Source organism: Cygnus atratus, chromosome 4, assembly GCF_013377495.2.
Source record: "Cygnus atratus isolate AKBS03 ecotype Queensland, Australia chromosome 4, CAtr_DNAZoo_HiC_assembly, whole genome shotgun sequence".
Lineage (NCBI taxonomy): Eukaryota > Metazoa > Chordata > Aves > Anseriformes > Anatidae > Cygnus > Cygnus atratus.
The window spans coordinates 65,659,743-65,679,452 of NC_066365.1; the positions used below are offsets into that span (position 1 = coordinate 65,659,743).

A 19,710-nucleotide genomic window follows, 5' to 3' on the forward strand; every position below is an offset into this window, starting at 1 on the left:
TTGAGAAATGAATTTAATACGCAGCCCCCTAAAGGGCCCCAGTGGCAGCTTCTGGTGATGTGGGCCTGCCCGTGGCCTGGTGGCAGGGTCAGCAGCGCTGCCGCTGAGGTCCCCGAGTGCAGGCTCTTTATTCCCTTAATTCAGAATCAGTGGCAGAGGAGCGAGGGGGAGGAAGGCTCCTTTGAGGCTGGGGGGCTGTGCTTGGGACTGTGAAAGAGGGCTTTTTCAGAGCTGCGGAAAAAAGCACACGGGATTTTTTATTTAAAAAAGAAATCTTAATTCCTTTTGAAATGTGAGAGTCATCCTGCATTTGAAGCTGCCTTCTCGTTTGTGCCACCGCAGTAATAACAGGCCAGGTTACCACAGGTGTGCCAGCACCGCGCATGTTCAGCTCACAGGGAGGCGTATGCCTACTGCAAGTCCTTTTTACAGGAATTTGGGATGACCAGGTTACTCCAGGTAATTGCGGTAGAAATCCCAGCCCTGTAAGTGGTATGGTTATAACAGTGGATACTATTTTTTCTGCTCATCCTCCTAGAAATGCCTTTGTAATCCTAATTTTGTAGGCCATTAGGGCAAAGGAAGATTACAACCGAAACTGTTTTACTGACTTCCCTCACCTCGGTTTTGCCCAGCCCTGACCTCTTCTGTTACGTGCCATGTCACATGCCGACCTGTAGCTGCCATCCTTACTTCCCTCGCTGGCCTTTCAGACGTGGGCTGTGACACTGGGGCTGAGCAACCCCACCTTACCCTGAAGCTGGATCCAGCATCAGAGGTGGCGCTGGGCTGCACGGCAGGTTGGACCCTCCGGAGGTCCCTGCCGGCCTAAATTTGTCAGCGATTCCACCACGTCCCTTGTCACAGCACCAGAAAGCTTCCCCGGCACAAATTTGTTCACAGTTACACCTCACGTTGCAGAGGAGCAGGGAGAGCATCGATGTGCCTAAATCTGCCTCTGCCTGCCTATTTCGAGTTGTGCCGCACTGCATGGACCCCCGGGCATTGCCCTTAGCTGCGACCACAGCTGCCGTTAGCATTTCCGGGGGCTTCCATCAACTGGTCACAGGTTGCAAGTCCGAGGTCCCCAAAACAGGCAGTACTGGCTGGGTGAGCATCTCTGGTAAATGCTGGTGACGAGCCTGCTGCCCGCTAGGAGCTGCGGGGCAGAAGAAAGGATGCGCTCCTGCTCTCCACTGAAGCGCTCCTTATCTTAATTGCAAAAGTTGTAATTTTGCAACTGCTTCATTCATTCTTCTGCTTCCAGCTTCTGACAGAGCCCTTCTGGCTTTGCCACTGCACCTTCCCGGGACTCAAGGCCAAACCCCGTGCCGCGAGAGGCCAGGCGTGCCCGCTCCACGGTCTGCAGGTAGCACGTCCGCACCGAGGGGCTGCGTGAGGGTGGCGGGGGGCGCCCTGGCCCTGTCTTTCCCTGCGGTGCCGCGGGGAAAGCCCCCAAGCAGCCGGTGATGGGGCAGGGCTGCCGGAGCCTGGTCAGTCCTAGCTGCCCGAGGTGTGTCCCCACCGGGGTGCATGTGGCTGCGGCCCGGGGGGTGACCTGGTCCCTGTCCCCGAGTGTGACCCGGTGGGTGACCCAGAGCGCGACCCAATGTGTAGCGCTGTGGGTGACCTGGTGGGTGGCCCTCTGGGTGACCTGGTGGGTGACCCAGCGTGTGGCACCGTGGGTGACCCGGAGCGTGAGCTGGTGGGTGACTTGGTAGGTGGCCCCCTGGGTGACCCAGTGCGTGACCCAGTGGGTAACCTGCTGGGTGGCCCTGTGGGTGACCCAGTGTGTGGCCACGGAGGTGACCTGGTGGGTGGCCCAGCGCGTAGTGCTGTGGGTGACCTGGAGTGTGACCCGGTGGGTGACCTGGTCGGTGACCCAGTGAGTGACCCAGAGTGGGACCCAGCCTGTAGTGCCGTGGGCGACCCTCTGCCTGACCCTCTGGCCGCCCCTGTGCGCGCCCCCACGCGAGCCCCGCAGCCCGGCCGCCCCTGGGGGCGCCCCGTGCCCCCCCCCGCGCCTCCCCTGCTCCCGGCGGGGCCGCCCCGGGCTCTCCCCCCGGTGCCGGCGTTTCGCTGCGGGCCAGCAGATGGCGGCGCCGCCCCGGCCGGGCGCTCAGCCCCGCTCCGGCTCCGGCTCCGACCCTCCCCAGCCCCCGCCCTCCGCGGCGGTGTCTCCCTCGCCGCCACCTCCCCGCCTGTCACTGCCACTCCGGAGAGCCACCATGGCGCACGGCGGGCCACGCGTGTCCCTCGCAGCCGCCGCCACCGCCGTGGCCTCCCGCCTGCCTCCTCCTCCTCCGCTGCTGCTGCTGCTGCTGCTGCTGGGCTCCGCCGCCGCTCTGCGCTGCGCCGAGCCCTGCGGCCCCCCCGCTCCCGCGGCGCCCGGCCGGGGGGCGCGGAGCACGGCCGGGGAGGCGGCGGGGGGCGGCCGCGCCGGGAGAGCATCCCCCGCGGCTGGGGGCCGGGAGCGGGTGGCCCTGCTCAGCACCTCCTTCGTGCTCAAGGGGGACGCGGCTCACAACCAGGCGATGGTGCACTGGACGGGAGAGAACAGCAGCGTGAGTGCCGGGGGGGGGAAGGCGAGAGGGAGCCGGGGAGGGGGGCTGTGTCCCGGCCGCCGGGGGTGTCAGCGCTCCGCCGGGCTCGTCTCGCCCCGTGCCCGGTGCCCGGTGGGGTCCCCGCGGGCCAGCAGCGCCCCGAGGGGCGGCGAGGTGCCGCTTCCCGAAAGTTTGGAAAGTTTGGAAAGCGGAGGGGCAGGGTGCTGCGGGGAGGAGGGTGGCTGACGGCGAGGAAGAGGAGGAGGAGGAGGAGGGCTCGCTCCCGGAGCGGCGAGGCGCGCACCCCCGGCTGAAGGAGAGGCGCTGCCCTCCGCGGGGAGGGGATCCCTGCAGGGATCTCCTTCTGCACGGTCCGCACGGTTAACTCGCGTCGACCCCGCGGCTCCTTCATCCCCTCGGGACGCCCACGGGATCCCGCCTGCCTCTCCCCGGGGGCTTCTCCCCCCTCGGCTCCCTCCTCCTCGCCCCCCCGGCACCCCCCGGTTGTGTCCCAGCCCCGGCGGTGCCAGAGACCCCGGCGCCCGGAGCGGGGCTCGCCCTGCAGCATCAGCGCTCCCAGCGTCCCGCGGCTCTTCACTTTGAGCACTTCCAGCCCCGAAGTTTCGTGGCGAGCCCCGCTCCGCTTTTAGCCCGGTTTCGTTTTCCTCCAGCCCTCGCCTCTTCGTGTACCGACCCCGATGGCTGCGTATTTGCACGGGCGGTCTCGGGGCTTTGCTGCTTGTGGTTTCTCCCGCACGCAGACAGCATCTCGTACCCGTGCGCATCCTAGGCAGGCGGTACCCGGCACCTTGCGCTGCCTGCGTAACTTCCCAGGCAGGGAAATGGTAGGAAGGCTCGAGATCAGCTTTCTCCTAGAGGATTTTAGCGTTTCGGGAAAACCCTCGGGTGTTTTTACTGCAGTTCAGCTGAGCTCCTACCCTACTTGAACTTTGTGAGTTTAGCATAAAGTTTACTTAAACTTGGCTCAGTCCAGAGCGCCGGTGTTGTGGTGCTCGCAAATATGCGAGCTGTCATCCTTCCCGTGGGGTGCAGGGTCCTGTTTTCCACCTGTTTGGTTAGGGATTCACCCGGGATGCGTGGCGGCTGCGGCTCGGCGGGTGGGGACGCAGCGGTTCCCGGGAGCACGCCGGCTGCTCTTGTGTTACCACGCGTTTTCATGTGCCGGAGGTGGAGGCAACATCACAAAGCTTGACGCTTTCAGAGGCGGTTTCTCATTTGCTGGGGAAGGAAGGGTAAGAGGATGGCCATTTTCTTTCCGCAGAACGCGTTGCAAATCAGCGGCATCAGCTGTTCCGACTCTGTCCTTCCTCCCCGGTAGGCTGCTGCCGTTCCTTGCTTGTGGACGGTGCTTGCAGGCTGCTAGGATTGCCTCCTTGAAGAATCCAGAGTTAAAAAGTTGGCAGAAGTTCACTTTTTGACATAAAAGGCAAGATACCGCTTTCATGCAAAGTGCTTGGCACTCTGAAATGAATATAGTAGAGCCTTGCTAATCCATGTTTATGGCTGGTGGTCTCTCCGCACCTCTCTGCAAAGATTTAATAACAGATGCTGCAGCGAAGGCTTGTGTTGCTAAAACGTTATGATTTTTTTCACAGTATGCTACAGTTCACTTGCTAGCGTAGTACGCAGTAGTCTGTTCGAGAGCAAAGATAAATGGCAACTGTCAGAAGAAATGAAAGAAGTGTGGTCTTTGATGCAACTTCTTAGTTCTTTTTTGTTTGCTTGTTTGCTATCTACTAATTCAGCATTGCCAGGTGGCACTCTCATCCTGAATGCCTGCAGATATTCTCTACGGTATTTACACATTCAATAAGAAATGCTTTTGCAGAGTTACTTAAAGCAGTTACTGCTGCTTGCCATGCCTGCCGTCAGGTGATTACTGCCAAGCAAGACTGGGCTTGAAGGAGTGACCTGGGAATGAAAGGCTTTGCTGTCCTAGCCCAGGCAGAGCAGGCAGACTTTTTGCACTGGGTGTTTAAGGCTGACTGTCAGCAGTTCTTTTTGTGCCTCCTTTTCTTGTTAGCTTTGTTTTATTGCACGTTTCCAGTAGAAGAGCTGATTTGAACAAAGGCTTCCTGAGAAAAATGACTTGTAAAAGAGATTTCTTTTTTCCTCCTTGGAAAGAGAGCGGAAGAAATGAATGAAGCCCAGTGGAAGCGGGATGGGCTTACGGGGTTTGGAGGGAATTCTGCTGCCTCTGTGTGTTTGAGATTAAAATGTTTGAAAATAAATACCCGATCCAAAACATATTTAAGGTAGTATTGAATGTTTGTTTGTTTGTTTCGCTTTGGGTTGGGTGTTTGGGGGTAGCAATGCTAACATCCAGCTCTTCTTGACCCTGGCACCTTATCCGGTAAGTCCAAAGCCTAGGAGAGCTTCCCTTGCTGCGGAGGTGCAGGCTTGAAACGTGAAGTGCTGTTCTGTCCCAGGCGTGCTGCCGTCGATGGAAGGACCGTCGCTCATAACCGAGGGCTGGATCAGGCCCCGTGAACCTCATGAGGCACTAAGCAATCTTCAAGTGTCACCACAGACATTTGGCACCTCATCGGAGGTACGCAGCACTTTGTAAACCATTGAGCTAAACTAGTTCCTTTACCCTTTACAGCTGCGTGGCTGAAAATCTGACAGTGATGAGCTCCAGATGACCGTATATCCTTTTAAACACCTCACCTAGTGAAATAAATGAAGAAGAAATATGCAGTGGGATTATTCCTCTGAGCTCCGTGATGGGGAGACAAATAACCGTAAAAGCTGAGGGGGCAGTTGCTTCTCTGGGGGACGATCACCTGCACATATAGTTCATTGGGAGCACCTCAAGTGTGGATCTAGGGCAAATAAATAACTCTGAGGGGGGCAGAGGTTAGGCTGATGTGCACATGGAGCTTTAAAAATACGTATTTATGTCTTGTAAATCCTCCTGCGCCTCCATAACAGGAGCATGTGATTTTTGGTTGCATGCGATGCCTTGAAAGAAACGAGGGAGGCTGTAAATTAAATTGTTCCTCTCTCCTCCCCCTTCTTTTCTGTAGCGTAGAAGTCTGATGTCCTCTCATAATGCCGCTCGTTTTGTGAATTAGGGAAATTGCTGGGTTTGATAGCGCAGCAGAGTGTATGGTTGAACTGATGGCAAAGCGAGCTTGACTCACTGGGAAGATCGCGGTATGCTCCCTGCCTTTGTCACCAGAGAGCTGCGTGGGGAGCTATGCTAATTGCTTCCTGTTTTCTGTCCTCATTGCCTTTATTTTGTAGTCTGATAATAAATTATTTATAGATTCCACACACGGTAAGCGTCTCCCTGACCTTTCTTGACAGCGGGCTGCATAGTTAAAACTGCCGCTAGTGAAGCAAGCCTTGCAGACCCAGTCCTTTAACACCGAGGGTGTATCTGGTTGGTGAGTTCCTACAATTAGTGCTGCTGTTCTCTGTCCCCTTCGTCCACAGGAATCTGTTGTGCACTATTACTTCCAAACAAAGGTTCACGCAAGTGGAACTGATTTCCTTTCCAGTCTTCAATAATCATAAGCCGAAGGCATGGCAGGTGGGTGGTGCGGCACAGACGGGCTCTGGTCAGGGCTTGTGACTGACGTTTGTGTAACTGGTGAGTAACGGGGAGCTGTGCACGCTTACAGAGCAGCCTCTTACTGCGTTACGTTGAATATGTGCTCTCCTGGCTTTACTCAAAGTATGCTGCCCATTCCCATTTAGGGAAGACAGGCACTTGACAGATAAAACTGCTAGCGTTTTCTTTAGGAGACCTTACTTACGGTCATCCCAGAAGCTTTTTTTGGTTTTGTGCTAGGTAAACAACTTTCTTTGCAAAACTGTATTTTTTGACCCCCCCTGGAGAATTCCCATTTCGCATCAATACCAGTTGATTTTTTTTTTTTTTTAAATTAAAGCCAAAACAGAAATAGAGGAAGAATGAGACTCATATCCACAGTTGATTTTGGTTCCTAGGATGCTCTGCACGCTCTGTGCAGACTGCTAAAGTGTCGTGAACAGGACGTTGGCCAATTAGTTCTGAGGCTGCAGCTTCATGGTGCCAGTATTTCCTCGTTTTGTTTGCTGTCACAATATGAAGTCCCATGCAGGCACTTATTTGTCCAGGAAGTTGATGTCATGATCCCTCCTAAATGAGTAGCTCTTTGTTATGGGAAGTAAACATAAAAATACACACAATCTTGTCAAGACTCAATATTTAGCAGCACCTTACCAGAGGGGAAGGTTTATTGCACATCCACAGAAATTGCTACGTGCAAACTTCAGCTGGTCCCCGCTTTTTTGTATTTGATGCCCAGACATCAAATGTTTCTTTAATTTAAAAAATATTATTCTTTGTAATACAGTTTCACTGTATATCATTTGTACTGTTCAGTGATCACTAAATGTGTTCTTCTGGAAGATATTTTATTTAATTGGTTTTCTGTTTTGCTCATTTTGCAATAAATTGTGCTGAGGGGATCTATAAAAACCATTGACTTCAATATTACCGTTGCGCTGTCTGTAACGGTAAATGTAATTACCTACCCAAACTGGGCAAAAGCCCATTTGTGGTGAGGTTTTGGTGCTGTTCCTCAAGAGTAGCGAGGCTACTTTTAAGGAACTAAAAGGAGCACGGGGTCAAAAATCCCGATGGCTCAGACCTTTGATAAATGGCAGATATATCGTCAACTAGAAGGCAGATTTTCCACAGGGAGGATTTTTTTTTTTTTAATTCCATGAGATGATAGCACGATAAAAAGAACAGGAACCAAACCCAGTAACCATATTTGAATGGAAGCGCAGAATCCCACACTGAAAGCAAACTGATTTAAAGCTGACTGAAGTAACTGAGGAGCTTAACATCATATATATATTTTTTATCGTGATGTGATTTTTGTGGCTAGCTTCATTTATTTGTTTCTCTCAGCCTCCGTTTTCCCTCTCTTGCAGCCCTACAGCCTGCTACTCATGTCGCTGCCTGCTGAGCTCTCTCACGTTTCAGCAAATTCCACCTGATGAAAAGAGGGAGCACCTCTTGTCCCCTGGGTAGACACCGAGAATTGATACATAATTTAATTACAAACCTCCTGTTTTAAACATGCCTCAGAGTCCTCCTCTGTGAGCACCCCTCCACACCTGCACTCATTCCTGGTTTTAGCTGGTTTTGCTGGTTTAACTGGTGTTACCCGATTTGCATAGGAGCAAGCTACAAGCAGCCTTAGCGTGAGCAGGTGCTGCTGTGCTGATGTTGGGAGGTGCTCCGAGAGTTTGAATCTAGGAGGGAAAATTAGCAATAAACACCACAGGCACACACAAGATTGAAATCGTATTTCTGATACTGATGATATATTACAAGTGCACGATGAGCCAAATCTGGCTTAATAACAATCATTAAATACGTGTTTGCTTTTTGATAGCAGGGTCACGTATCTCAGGGGGAACTTCATATTGCAGGTACGTACAAATTTATGAATTAAAATCATAAAACTGCCCAGATTGTGGAGTTGTTTCATGCCAAGCCCTTTGTATGCCCAAATAAAATATTCTGTGGTTCTGTCAGTTAAGACCAAAGGGTGTTGGCATAAGGTGAGACAATCTGCAGCACAACGCAAGTGGGATCCTTCTCATTCCTGGAAGCAGAAATTCAAGTAAACAAAAGCTGAAAGCATTGCTTGGGAGTAGGCTGCTTGCAGTAGCTCAGGACGAAACTTGATGACCTGCAACATTCCTTCAGCATTTTTATTCTCGTAGCCTCACATTCTTTACCAAACATTCCCATCCCCAGCCCCTTGCCCCAGTAATAATAACTTAAAACCCTGACGAATCACCGATGACAAAAACGCTTGAAAGAAGTAATGGATGGGATCCTTTGTCATGCCGAACCTCGGTCTCCACATCTAAGCTTGGACTTCTGCAGTGGGAAGGAGACAGAGATGGTCCTTGGATTGATCTCACTGGTGATAATCGTAACGTACACGCTTGAGAAAGCTGGGATGAGTTGTCCCAGGAGAACGTGCACCTATCTCTCTCTGCTTATTTTAGAGGGGCCTAGGTGACTAACTTAGATGAAACACAGAATTTGGTTAAAGTTATCCCTAACCCAAATAACCAGTGTTTATGGCTGCTGCAGTTCCTTCCTTCCTTCCTTATTGTGGCATGGCTGTTAGAGTTTCAGTTACGGACTAAGCCTCCGGCAAAAATGCAGTCGCGGCTCTGAAGAGTTTGTGATTGCAGTTCTACCTGTGCCTGTCCTTAAGAAACAGAATTGTGTGCTTAAAGGGCGTTCATTGACAGAGATTACACAAAAGTCTTAAGTTTTAGTCCAAGGGATGCTCCTGCAGCTAGGTATTTTTTTCTAACGACCTGGAATGCTCATACATAAGCAGTGTTTGGAGCAATGCCTGAAATTTCCCCTCCAAGAAGCTGCGTTTCAAAGGGAGTTGTTCCATGCACTGTATGCTGTGTCGTGTGTGTGCAGCACCACTTCTGCTGGACTCGCTGGCTTGGGTAAGCGGAGAAGTGTCATGTTTATGGATCCTACAGGATTTTGTCAGCCTTGGGTGAAGCTGGTGTGCAAAGAGGAGAGATGCTCTGACATTGCGGTCTTGCAGCCTGTGGTGCTGCTCGGTGAGCCCCACTGCCCTGTTACGGGGATATATCAGGGGAAGTGCGAGGCTTGGCTGGAGGTAGAATACGAGGTGCCCAGCGAATGGCTTTTGGGTTAAATTGAAGCTGGGTAGGAGTACTGAGGAACTTTACTCTTCACCAGTTTCCTCTGAAATACCGTTTGTAGCACATAGGTTAGTTTGTGCCTCAGTTTCCTACCTGTGATGTGAGAATGATGGTACTTCCCTAGGATCGAGGATTGCCGGCGTTGTCAATAAGCCGGGCACTTTGATATGAAAGTAATGGTTACCGCCCAAATACCTCAAAGAGGCGGGACAACAGAAAATCACATCTGTGGTTTCTTGGCTCCTTTGGACATTTTTCAGTACAGTCTAGGGGCTGGAGAAGAAAAGGCGCTCCTCCTCGGTCCTGCTTCTGGTGTTCATTTTGATCAGGGCACCTTTTAATGCGTAGTCCAGTTCAATTTAAATGCTTAGACTCTGGCACTTCAGTGGTCAGACCATTGAATAGACTTCAGACTGTGTGACTGCAAACATTTTCAGTGCAACTTAACCTGTGTTTAACTGGTTCCCTCCCCTCCCCTCATTTACCGGTATGCTGAAATAACTCTGCTTCTTTCTCACTGTTTGTACCTTTCTGCTTTTGTAGACTAGTTATTATTTCTTGAATAACTTCTATTTTAGCCTTTTAAATTTTCTTTCTTTCCAACTCACTTCTGCTAGCTCTTTAATCGCGCCATCTGAATAGGACGGTATCTCCATGTAGCTGTATTTACCTGCCGCGTGTTTGACGGGCACATTTTTACAAATGTACATGCACACAGGAATGATTGTTCATTTCTGGTTTCCCTCTAGTCTCTCCAATGTCCTTGTGATTATCTGTGTTTTCTAAAAAGAAAATCGTAGGACAGTAAGTAGGGTTTTGCTTGTTTGTTTTTAAGTGGTAAGTCATACAACCACTTGAACAATGTGGTCATTAGGCAGAATCTAATTGCTGTGGTTTCTCTGCAGTAACATCGTTAAAAGTTTGCACTAGTAGATGGAGTAGTTGTAATTAATGTTTAGCCTTTCCCCATTTGCTTCATGAAATTTAGCTCTTCCATGGTCCTTGGAAGCTCATCAGAGAGCGGTGTGGTAGCAGCGTATTTGCAAGCCCCAGCTACCAGGATGCGTCCTCGTGCCTTCTGAGCAGTGAGCCCCTGTTTACTGGCCAGCACGTTCACTTTTAGCAGATGGCAAGCTGCAGTCTGTGAAAACACATTTTTTATTACTGTTGCTGTCTCTTCTCTGCTCCCAGCCTGTAAGTGCCCCAAGGGAAGGAGCAGTCTTCCCCCAGCACACGCACGAGCGAGCTGTGCTGCACCGGGGCTCTGCTCTGAGTTGGTAGCATTTAGGTGCTGCTGTGATACCAGTAAATAACGCCAGCGCTGGCTGAGAATCGAGCTGTGCCACCTGGAAATTGTAGCAGTGCCTCGCCTAGCCTCCCTAACTGAGCCACGCTAGAGAAAAGTTGCTTTTCTTGGGTATTGAAGAGCAACCTATTTATGGTTAATGTATTTCCACGCCTGCCTCCAAGAGCAGCTGTCACTGCAAGGCAGATGCCCAAGGGGCTGGAGCTGGGGGGTTACAGGAGCGTGTTGGAATCACTCTTTGAGCTTTGGGCAGCGTTTCACAACGTTAAATGTGACTCAATCTGAAGAAATAGTTGTTTCTTCATTGGAAACACAATTGTATCAAGGGATGGTAGGTTGCCATAAAATCCTCCTGGGTCTAAGTTCAATAAGATATTTTCGCCGTGTTTGCTACTGGAAAATACCTTGTAACTTGCTCTTTTCAGAGGATTGAAACTGCCTGTGAGTCTAAGGCATCTAAATCTGCAGCAGTACTTGTTAAATCTTACATTTATGGAAAACAGAATATTTTGTTCTTGGTTCTTCCTTTTGTACTCTTAGGTATTGTGTTGAGGGTTCAGCATAAGTAGGCATCAGCACTAGCATAGGTAGAGGTAAGAAAATAACCCTGGGGGAACTGAACCCCTTTTGTACAGGCAGTTCTTCTTCTTGAGGGGCTCCATGAATGAGGCGTCAAACCAGAAATGAAACGAACGAAACCAAACACATGCCAGCGACAGGTTGGTTCCTTGGTGCACAGAGATACCATCACCCGTCGGGTTACGTCCACGGGGCAATGGGGACCCATCGGAGTGCAGTGCACACATACGCTGCTCTGACATTGAGCCTAACCTCGGTGGGTCTTAACTGAACCCCAGCATCCCAGGCCACAGCAGGTTGGTGTGGGCGTATCCAAGTTCCCAGCTGGTTTTTTAGAGTGATCCCACTCCGTTCTTTCTCAGCACTTTATGGGGCACCGTTGAGGTTAGTAGGGTTAAAATTAGATTTGGCTGCCACATCTTGATTCGCGGATACACTACATGAACATCATTCCTCCTGACCGCTCTCATTTTAGTCTTGTAAACCACACAAGTTTAATTGGTATGTATGGGACTCTGGAGCCTTGGGTATTGTCGTATTCATGTGGTTAGAGCTAAGAAGCAAGCAGGCACACGAACTAAAAAGCTTTCCTCTCCCAGACCCAGATCCCCTCCCATGGGCACTAGGATTTCATCAGACTTGCAGGTTTTGATTTAGAGGGAAATTTCTTATTTTGTTAGTTTGTTTGTCTTTTAATCAGTGGTTTCCCATGTTTCCCTGCCCGTTATCCAACCACATAATGGAGAGCATATTCAGAGATCTCAGCTGTCTTGAGAGGGGTCTTAAAACATGTTCTTTGCCCTGAGTGAGAAGTAAAAAATGAACAGAGACTACGGAAAACTTCGATGTCGGGAATACGGTGGCTTCAGAGTGGGAGCTGTGTCCTGCACACCAGTGATGGACCATGGAGGAGTGGCACTGAACTCCTGCTTGTTCTTGGCTGGGTTGGTGCAGGGGGTAGAAAATTGGGAAGCTGTTGCTGCTGGCAGTTCCAAGCTTTGCTTCCCCAAAACAAAGGGAGGGAGACCAATATCGACAGAGCCAGCTGAGACCTCGTCCTGTTCTTCTTGAGGTTTCCCAGCCTGGTAGGAAAAGCAAACATGAGAGAATCCAGAGTTATTTTTCCCTCTCTGGTATGTGACAGCCACTGAGGTGCTGCTGAGCACAAGCAGGAGGGAGGGTGATTTGTAGATGGAGCAAAAGTGCCCGGTATTTTTGAGCAAGTGGCCCATTATCAATGTTTTAAGTTTCTCTTGGGTCTCAGCGATTGTTATTAAACTCTAAAACAACTGTAAAGAGGAGAAGCAAGAAGGCGTGTTGCACATCAGCTGTACAGCATTTTTGTAGGTCTGAGAAGCCCAGTTGTGATTCACTGCCCAAACTGTTGGCTCTCACCAGCTCCTGCAAAGGAAGACATAGAAGGAATGCATTCCCCTGCATCTTGGCTGAACCGGACACCTCGGTTTACAAATGGCAAGATGCAGCTCAGCGAACGCGTTTTCAGTTCCTAATGAAATACACGTGTTCTTCTTCATGCAGCATCTCTCAAGGGCTACTGTGCAGAGCACCGAGGGCCACTAACAACATCTTCCTTCCTTCCTTCCTTCCTTCCTTCCTTCCTTCCTTCCTTCCTTCCTTCCTTCTCCTATAACTGCTTTAAAACAGATGTCTTTTTATAAAGTGGGGTACAAAGCAGACTTTTTTTATAAAGTGGGGTACATTTAGAGGGCTTTGAACCTTGTTTTCTTTTAATAATGTCGTTGATCCTGGAGAACTGTAAGAGAGCATTTTTTGAATTCGTATAAGCACCTCGTGCCCCATGTTCTGTTTGTTTATTTAAAAGCTCTTGAGAGGGGCAGGGAAAGGCCTTATGCGCCATGGGAGATTGATATCAGGCCACTGTACATAATCAGTGTGAGAGCTAGGGTGTTAGTTGCTAAATTATCAATATAAAAGCGTGTTTTAGCTTAGTTTAGCTGACTTCACGTAAGCTGCTCCTTAAACTGGCACGAACTGGCACAACGTAAGACCTGAATGAAAGCCAAGCTTCTTCGTCTGCTGGTGGCCTTGGTTCGGCTTGGTCGGTCTGCCGGCGCCCAGGAATGTTTGAGCTGCTTTTGTGTGTGCTGGTGAGGCCAGAGATGTTTTACCAACACCAGAGCTGCATAGGAAGAAGTTTGAATCGACGTCTATATTATTGTGAGCCATTACATCTTGGCTCTAACGTTCATGACTGCAAAGAGACTGTTCGTGAAGATGGGAATGTAGAGTTAGAGAAGGAAATCATCTTGTTTGCAGAAGCTGCCAGCAGGTCTGCTCACTGCCGTGCTGAATTCTGCGAAGTATATCGAGGCTCCCGAAGGGAGCAGGACTCAGCCCGGCGTGATGTTTCACAGGGGTCGGTAGCTCAGAAGTCAAGCCCGTTGAGATGAGAGCACTGAAATTCCCATTTAGACATAGATCGTGTGCCAGGAAATAATATGAGGAGTTCCTAGTCTTTGATCCACAGCCTGTTGTGCATGGAGGGTTTGCGCAAAATATGCAAGCTTTTTATTTTTTTGCTGCAACTAAATAGACCTGTAGTTATTAACTGAGCCTGATTGTCACAATCGCTGTCACTCAGCGAGGAACTCGGCTCCCCTTTAGGCAACTTTTACGTCTGTCCTTTGTTTCCCTTACTTTTCTGTCTGCTTTTTTGTACGGCTCTCATTCCTCCTCCCTCCTTTCTCTGTCTCTGAGTCTCCTTTGTTATTCTGCCTTCACTTCTTCCCTGTATTAAATCACCTTTCTCACCCCTGAGGCTTAAATAGCATCATCTTCCCCATTCCATCTGCAAAAAAGGATCTTCAAAGACATAGTCAGTAATGACACCGACGTGTCATCAGTGCAGGAGTTGCCATTCCGGCGAGCAGAGATATTCACACTCGGTCACACGTTGTCTGAGGGCTTGGGCAGACACAGCGGCATTGCTTCAGGAAAGCTTGTGTTCATGGCACTATCTGTAGCTCTGGAAGACAGCAATAAGAGATGTTTAAAAAAAAAGTCCCCAAAATATCATCTAAATTGCCAGTGGCCCAGGAGCAGTGTCTTTCACCTCGTGTCCCTAGCCTAAAGCTGCAGAGTGCTCTCTTAAACTCGAGGGTAGACTGGGGAGAGGAAGTGGAATGCGCTGCTGCTGTGGCAAGCTTCTGGGTGAGTTTAAATGATCATAATTAGAAATGAAAGACTCAAAATCCCATTTCCAGTCATCCAGTTCTGTAATCTGCACATATCATCTAATAAGAATTTGTATATTGCCCATCACTGGAATTACTCTGCTGCTCATCTAAGTTTAATTGAAAAATAATCATAATCTATTCAGTGTTAGATTTAATGCATAAATGAGGTATTGTGAGCAAAACACAACTTCTGAAATGTCTATTACCGTGAGCTTTATTATTCAGGCTTAGTTCAGATATTAGTGCTTGTCATTCTGGTATTTGGGTGATGTCACTGATATGGGACTTTGCCAAGTACGCCTCATTATTCCTTTCTGCAACCCACAGGCAGAGAATTCTTTTTCCCTTAAAAGAAATGAAATATTTACAAGCAGTCACTTATTGCAAGAATTTAAATGAATGAAGCATCTTCTGAAAACAAATGCAAGCTGGGGAAAGCAGAGACAGCAAGTGAGAGCGAAGCTGTCATGGAAGGGAAGCTGTGCGGTTCGTACAGGCAAGCTCTGCGGCTTTGGCTGAGCCTTGAAAACACGGGAGTCAACAGCAGGGAGTGCTAGGTCTTGGTTTCTGGCATAGCCCCTTGCCCTGATGCAAGTGCACTTGCTGTGCAGTCACGGACTCGAAGGTGAACAGCCTTAGAGTGCTTTTATCTAACATGAAATTGATACTCTCTTATGGGAGTGACTCAGGAGAAGACGATAAGAGGGTCTGTGCGGGTCTAGATCCGTGGATGTCTAGCAGAGAGCACCAGGCTCAGGTGGCTGGTTTGTGATCCTTCACCAGACAGCTTTTCTGGCCAACAGCAATCTGTGGCTCGGGAGTAACAGGAAAGCTTTTCAGGTGCAAGAAAAACACCTTGTTATAAACATGAAAACGAGAAGGAAGATGAGTTTACATACTTACATGCAACAGTTAGCCAAAATTGCTAGCGCGGAATCTCTGTTGACCATCATCCTTTCCCCAGATCTAAATGAGTCTGGTTTTTGGGTTTGATCTCTGAGTAACCTAAATTTTGTGTTCTGTAGCTACATTGTAGAATTTCAAAGCAATTTCTTAGTGTATTGATTTAAATATTTAAATTCCAGAAAATTACAGAAGATAAGAAGTAGACCTATCAGCGCATAATTGACAGAGTACTTTTTTTTTTTTTTTTTTTTTTTACTCTGAGTTTCTCATCAGTTTGGGAAATTTAAAGGATCCTATTTCACTTAAGTGAATGCCATTTCTGCAAAGAAAGATGCACGGTAAAAGTAGTTTTTAGGTGACTTTTTGTTTTTATAGAATTTATTGAAGCATCTTTTCAGGAGTGTTGGATGATGGCACTATCATCTGAAAAAAGTTTGAAGTACACTGAATGTTTTCTTTCATTATTTAGAGTGGAATTAATGTTCGTTTAATGGACGACCTCATCTGAGCCAGGTTTAATTATATTTTCAAGCTATTATTCTCGTGGTACTTAAGCAATACAGTATATGTTCTTATCAACAATTGAGTCTCATTTTTAATTTATGAAAGTTTACCTGAGAGTATTGAAGTGTTTCACCCTTTGTAAGTATGAAAAAAGGCCTTTGATGTCTTAGTGTTTGACTTTAAACAGCTGATTTGTGTGAGGAAGTTGTTTTGATATTTACAAGATTTTCTCCTTGTTCGATGCAAGTTTGCATGGCAAAATTAAGCTTTTTTTTTTCTGCAAAAATGGGTGATCCTGTTAAAGCAAAAATAAATCCTTTTCTCTTAAGTTACTCTAAGGCCAGTTATTAAAACATCATGGTACTGATTCTTAGATTTTAAGAAGTGTTGAAGTTGAGTTTTGAGAATTTTCTTTCTCATTTACAAATATGTCATGATTTTTAAAGACTTCTAGTGTTCTCTTAATTTTTAATATTGGATTGGAGGTTATCAGAAAAAACATTCAATTATAGGGGGCTGTCTGCAGGCTCCATGGGAACCCATGCATCGGTTAGGTTTCTCACAAGTATACAGTGGCACTATTTCACTGACTTAAATTTCACCCCTTATGGAAGGATTCTTAGCTTTCATTTTTCTCACAGTTATTGGAGTCTTCACATAACAGAAAAGAAGAGGTGCAGAAGCCTAAAAAATGGGGAAAAGTAAACAGAAACCAGGTAATACCACAAGAATTATATTTTAAATGTTGAATTCCACATTGTTCTGTTTTTACTCTTTTTCCTCCTTATGATTTTTTTTCCTTAAACATTTATATAGTATTGAATTTAACTAGGGAAAGCAAGCTTCTTAACTCTAGCGGAGGTCTGTAGTTTGTCGTCCTTGTCTTCTCCCTCTCTCTCAGTCCTCTCCCTTACTTTCTGTGGTTCGATTAATTTAATCTTTCTAGCTGCTGCATTGGGTTTTTTGGCATCACCAGGGTCAGCATGTTACATATGGAAGGCACATCAGCTGAAGGGAACTAATATCGTGACCAACTTACCATCACTGCAGATAGCGGGAAACCAGCTGGGGTGGGCGATTTGATTTTTGCATCAATCTCCATGCACAGGCAATCAGTTTAACAGAGAGAAACGAGAGTGGAAGCCTCATCGCTGCCCTGCTGTAGAAGGCTCCCTAAATCGGAGTCTCGTTCTTCAGAATTCACCGATGCACTCTGCCATCACTTAGCAATGCTACTTAGTGCTTTTAAAATCAAATCACCCAATATTCCTGAACCCAAAGCCCCTAAATAGCAGCAGCAGGCTTCACTGTGTTTTGGATCAGGTCCTTGAGCTAATAATTCAACATTTTGGCTGTCTAGTCAGCCGCCATACTAGTCACCATACTAGTTAAGAGGTATTTAAGCCACAAAAGCATGAGAAGGAATCTGTCGTAGCTAACAGCATGAGGCTCATCCTGATGACAAAGCAGGACCAATTTTATTCATAATTTTTAGTATATCCAGCTGCTTTTTGTAGTTTCTGTACCGCATGCACACTAATAATTATGAGGAATGGCATACTGTTTTAGTAGGCATCATTATTACATTCAGCATGAGGCAAAAACGTGGTGGTTTTGCTCTTCTCTCTCACTTTTTTGGTAAAGGAACAGGAGTGCAGAAAGGCATATCTGTTCTTTAATGAAAATTTTCAGGTCACTGTGCTGTATAACTCAGGTAATGGCTTAAATAGCCAAAGAGAAAGCCATTAGAAGGCTAATTTGGATTCACCCTTCCCTGTTAGCATTTAGAGGTGTTGAACCTTGAGTTCTGTTACTGCTCCGTGTGTGTGTCAGGCCGCTCTCGTCCAGGTGTCAGGTAGGGTTTTTGTGTCGCTGGCTCGCAGCACATAGCACTTGAGGCTTTTCTGATACTGTAGATTTAGAAGCAAATAAGCCGACACACTGGCTGATGGACTTGCTCCGTGTTGGTCCCAAAGGTGTCCTTGATTCTCTTTATATTACATGGTCAAATATTTGTATGTGGTATCTCTGAGGCTAACAAAAGGTTGGCATAGGGCAGCGGTTATGTCACGAGTTGTGACATTTTCCTGTTGATGGGTAGTATAATGTCAGCATGCCGTGGTGCAAATGTCATCATTTTGTAACGTGACAAATTGTCCCTAAGGACAGGCCTTTTAAAAGACCTTAACTGATGTTGGGAAAATGAATTGGTTTAGACTGATTTTATTTGTGTCATATTTAGGAACAATCAGAAGTTTAGAAAGCAAAGCTTGCACAAGTTTGTCTCACTTTTCATTCTTGAAGGGTCTTTGCTAATGTCACAAACTCTAGTCATTATACACATGACACTGTTAGCAGACAAATCCGTTGACTCATCATGCTTAAGGGCAGCTCCAGAGTAGGCAAATCTTTAGTAGCTAACGTGTTTAATTGGACTGATCTCCATTTGTAACATGCTGGATTTTCCTATTTTAACCACAAAACAGTAAGATAGTTTGGAATGCTTCCAGTTTTTCAAAATGTAAATGAAATAGGAGGAAAGATAAATGTGTTTGTGTTTGTTCTGTCCTTCATTCAACACTTCGTAGAGGCAGTTGCGAGCGCGCTGAGCAATGCTGCTTGAGCCGTACCTGCAGGGCTAATTCGGCTGCGAGGGCTGTGCTGAGGTAACCTAACTGAACCCAGCCAGAAGTGTATTTGGTATTACAATGTGTTCCTGGGAAGTTCTACATACCCGCCTGAGACACGCTATAATGAGTAGAAGTAGAGGGTGCTCAGTAGTTTCCAGACGACATTTTTAATAAACTTCAGACGTGTAACTTGCAGTAAAATCAGTCCCTTGGAGAATGCTGATCAGGTTTCTTAAACCACAGAGAAGATAGGATCATAGAATAGAATCACAGAATCATTTAGGTTGGCAAAGCCCCTTAAGATCATCAAGTCCCACCATCGTGTAACACTACCAAGACCACCACTAGGCTGTGTCCCTAGCTGCCACGTCCACACATCTCTTCAATACCTTTTGGCGCTGGTGACTCCATCGCTTCCCTGGGCAGCTGAGAGAGCTGAAGCCTGCAGCTGTTTCTGCAGAAATAGTAGATTTCTCTTTCTGTACAAATAGGCATGATGGAAAATGTGTTTGTCCAATCACAGAATAATTAAATCATAGATTTGCTCTTCGGGTAAGGTGGTTTGGGATTTAATGGTGATGTTTGGTCTTAGACAAGCCAAGTTTTTCTCCCAGGGGGTGGCTGCGTGCAGGTTTATTTTGCCCAGCGCTGGTCAGAAGAGCAGTGTGGGACAGCATTTGCCAGCAGGGTCCTGCCCCCTGTTCCTGAAGCCCCGTGTGTCTGGTGTAAGCTTAGCAATTCTGCACGGAGCTACTTTTCAGTAGGTTTGGGAAAAGTTTGGATGAAGTTTATGCTTTCCAAGTCTGTATTCTCTCAACTTTGTGTTTGCACAGAAGGTATTGCACGTTTTGTGTATGTGCTGCGTATGAAATTATATATGCAAATGTTCGGCACTTATTCTGTGTAGTTTGTAGATTTAATGCCAATTTGAAGTGCTGTTCTTTGAAAAGCCAAAGAGCAGAAGTTGTAATCTTAATACAGCGTGTTCTCTTGTAAGATTTGCTAAACGGGGCTGGGCTGGGTAGTGGATCAGCCGCCCCAGCAGCTGGTATCTGGGCATTGGGTACTTTTGTTTTCCAAACCATTTGGGCTGTAATTGATCCAAAGCCAGTCCTTCTCCTGAGTGAATTCCTGCCGTATGACATTTTGGCTCAGATTGCCAATAGCATCAGCCTCCATTTCTGTAATTTCCACGTCGGTTCAAAGGCCGACTCCAGGTGAGCTGTGCTTCCTCTGCAGAGGACTTCGCCAGTGGTGGCAACACGATGGCAGTTCCTGCAGAAACGGTG

The 19,710-nt window shown here is 47.7% G+C and overlaps 1 protein-coding gene across 1 annotated transcript in view; it reads left to right on the forward strand.

Annotated features, from left to right (window-relative positions):
• Nucleotides 1-1,609: 1,609 nt before the first annotated feature.
• Nucleotides 1,610-19,710, forward strand: part of SORCS2 (sortilin related VPS10 domain containing receptor 2) — a 542,274-nt gene continuing 524,173 nt past the window's right edge. The window contains exons 1-2 of the mRNA XM_050710589.1: nucleotides 1,610-2,251; nucleotides 2,361-2,564. Coding sequence (XP_050566546.1) covers nucleotides 1,610-2,251; nucleotides 2,361-2,564 — 846 coding nt within the window. The remainder of the gene's footprint in view (nucleotides 2,252-2,360; nucleotides 2,565-19,710) is intronic.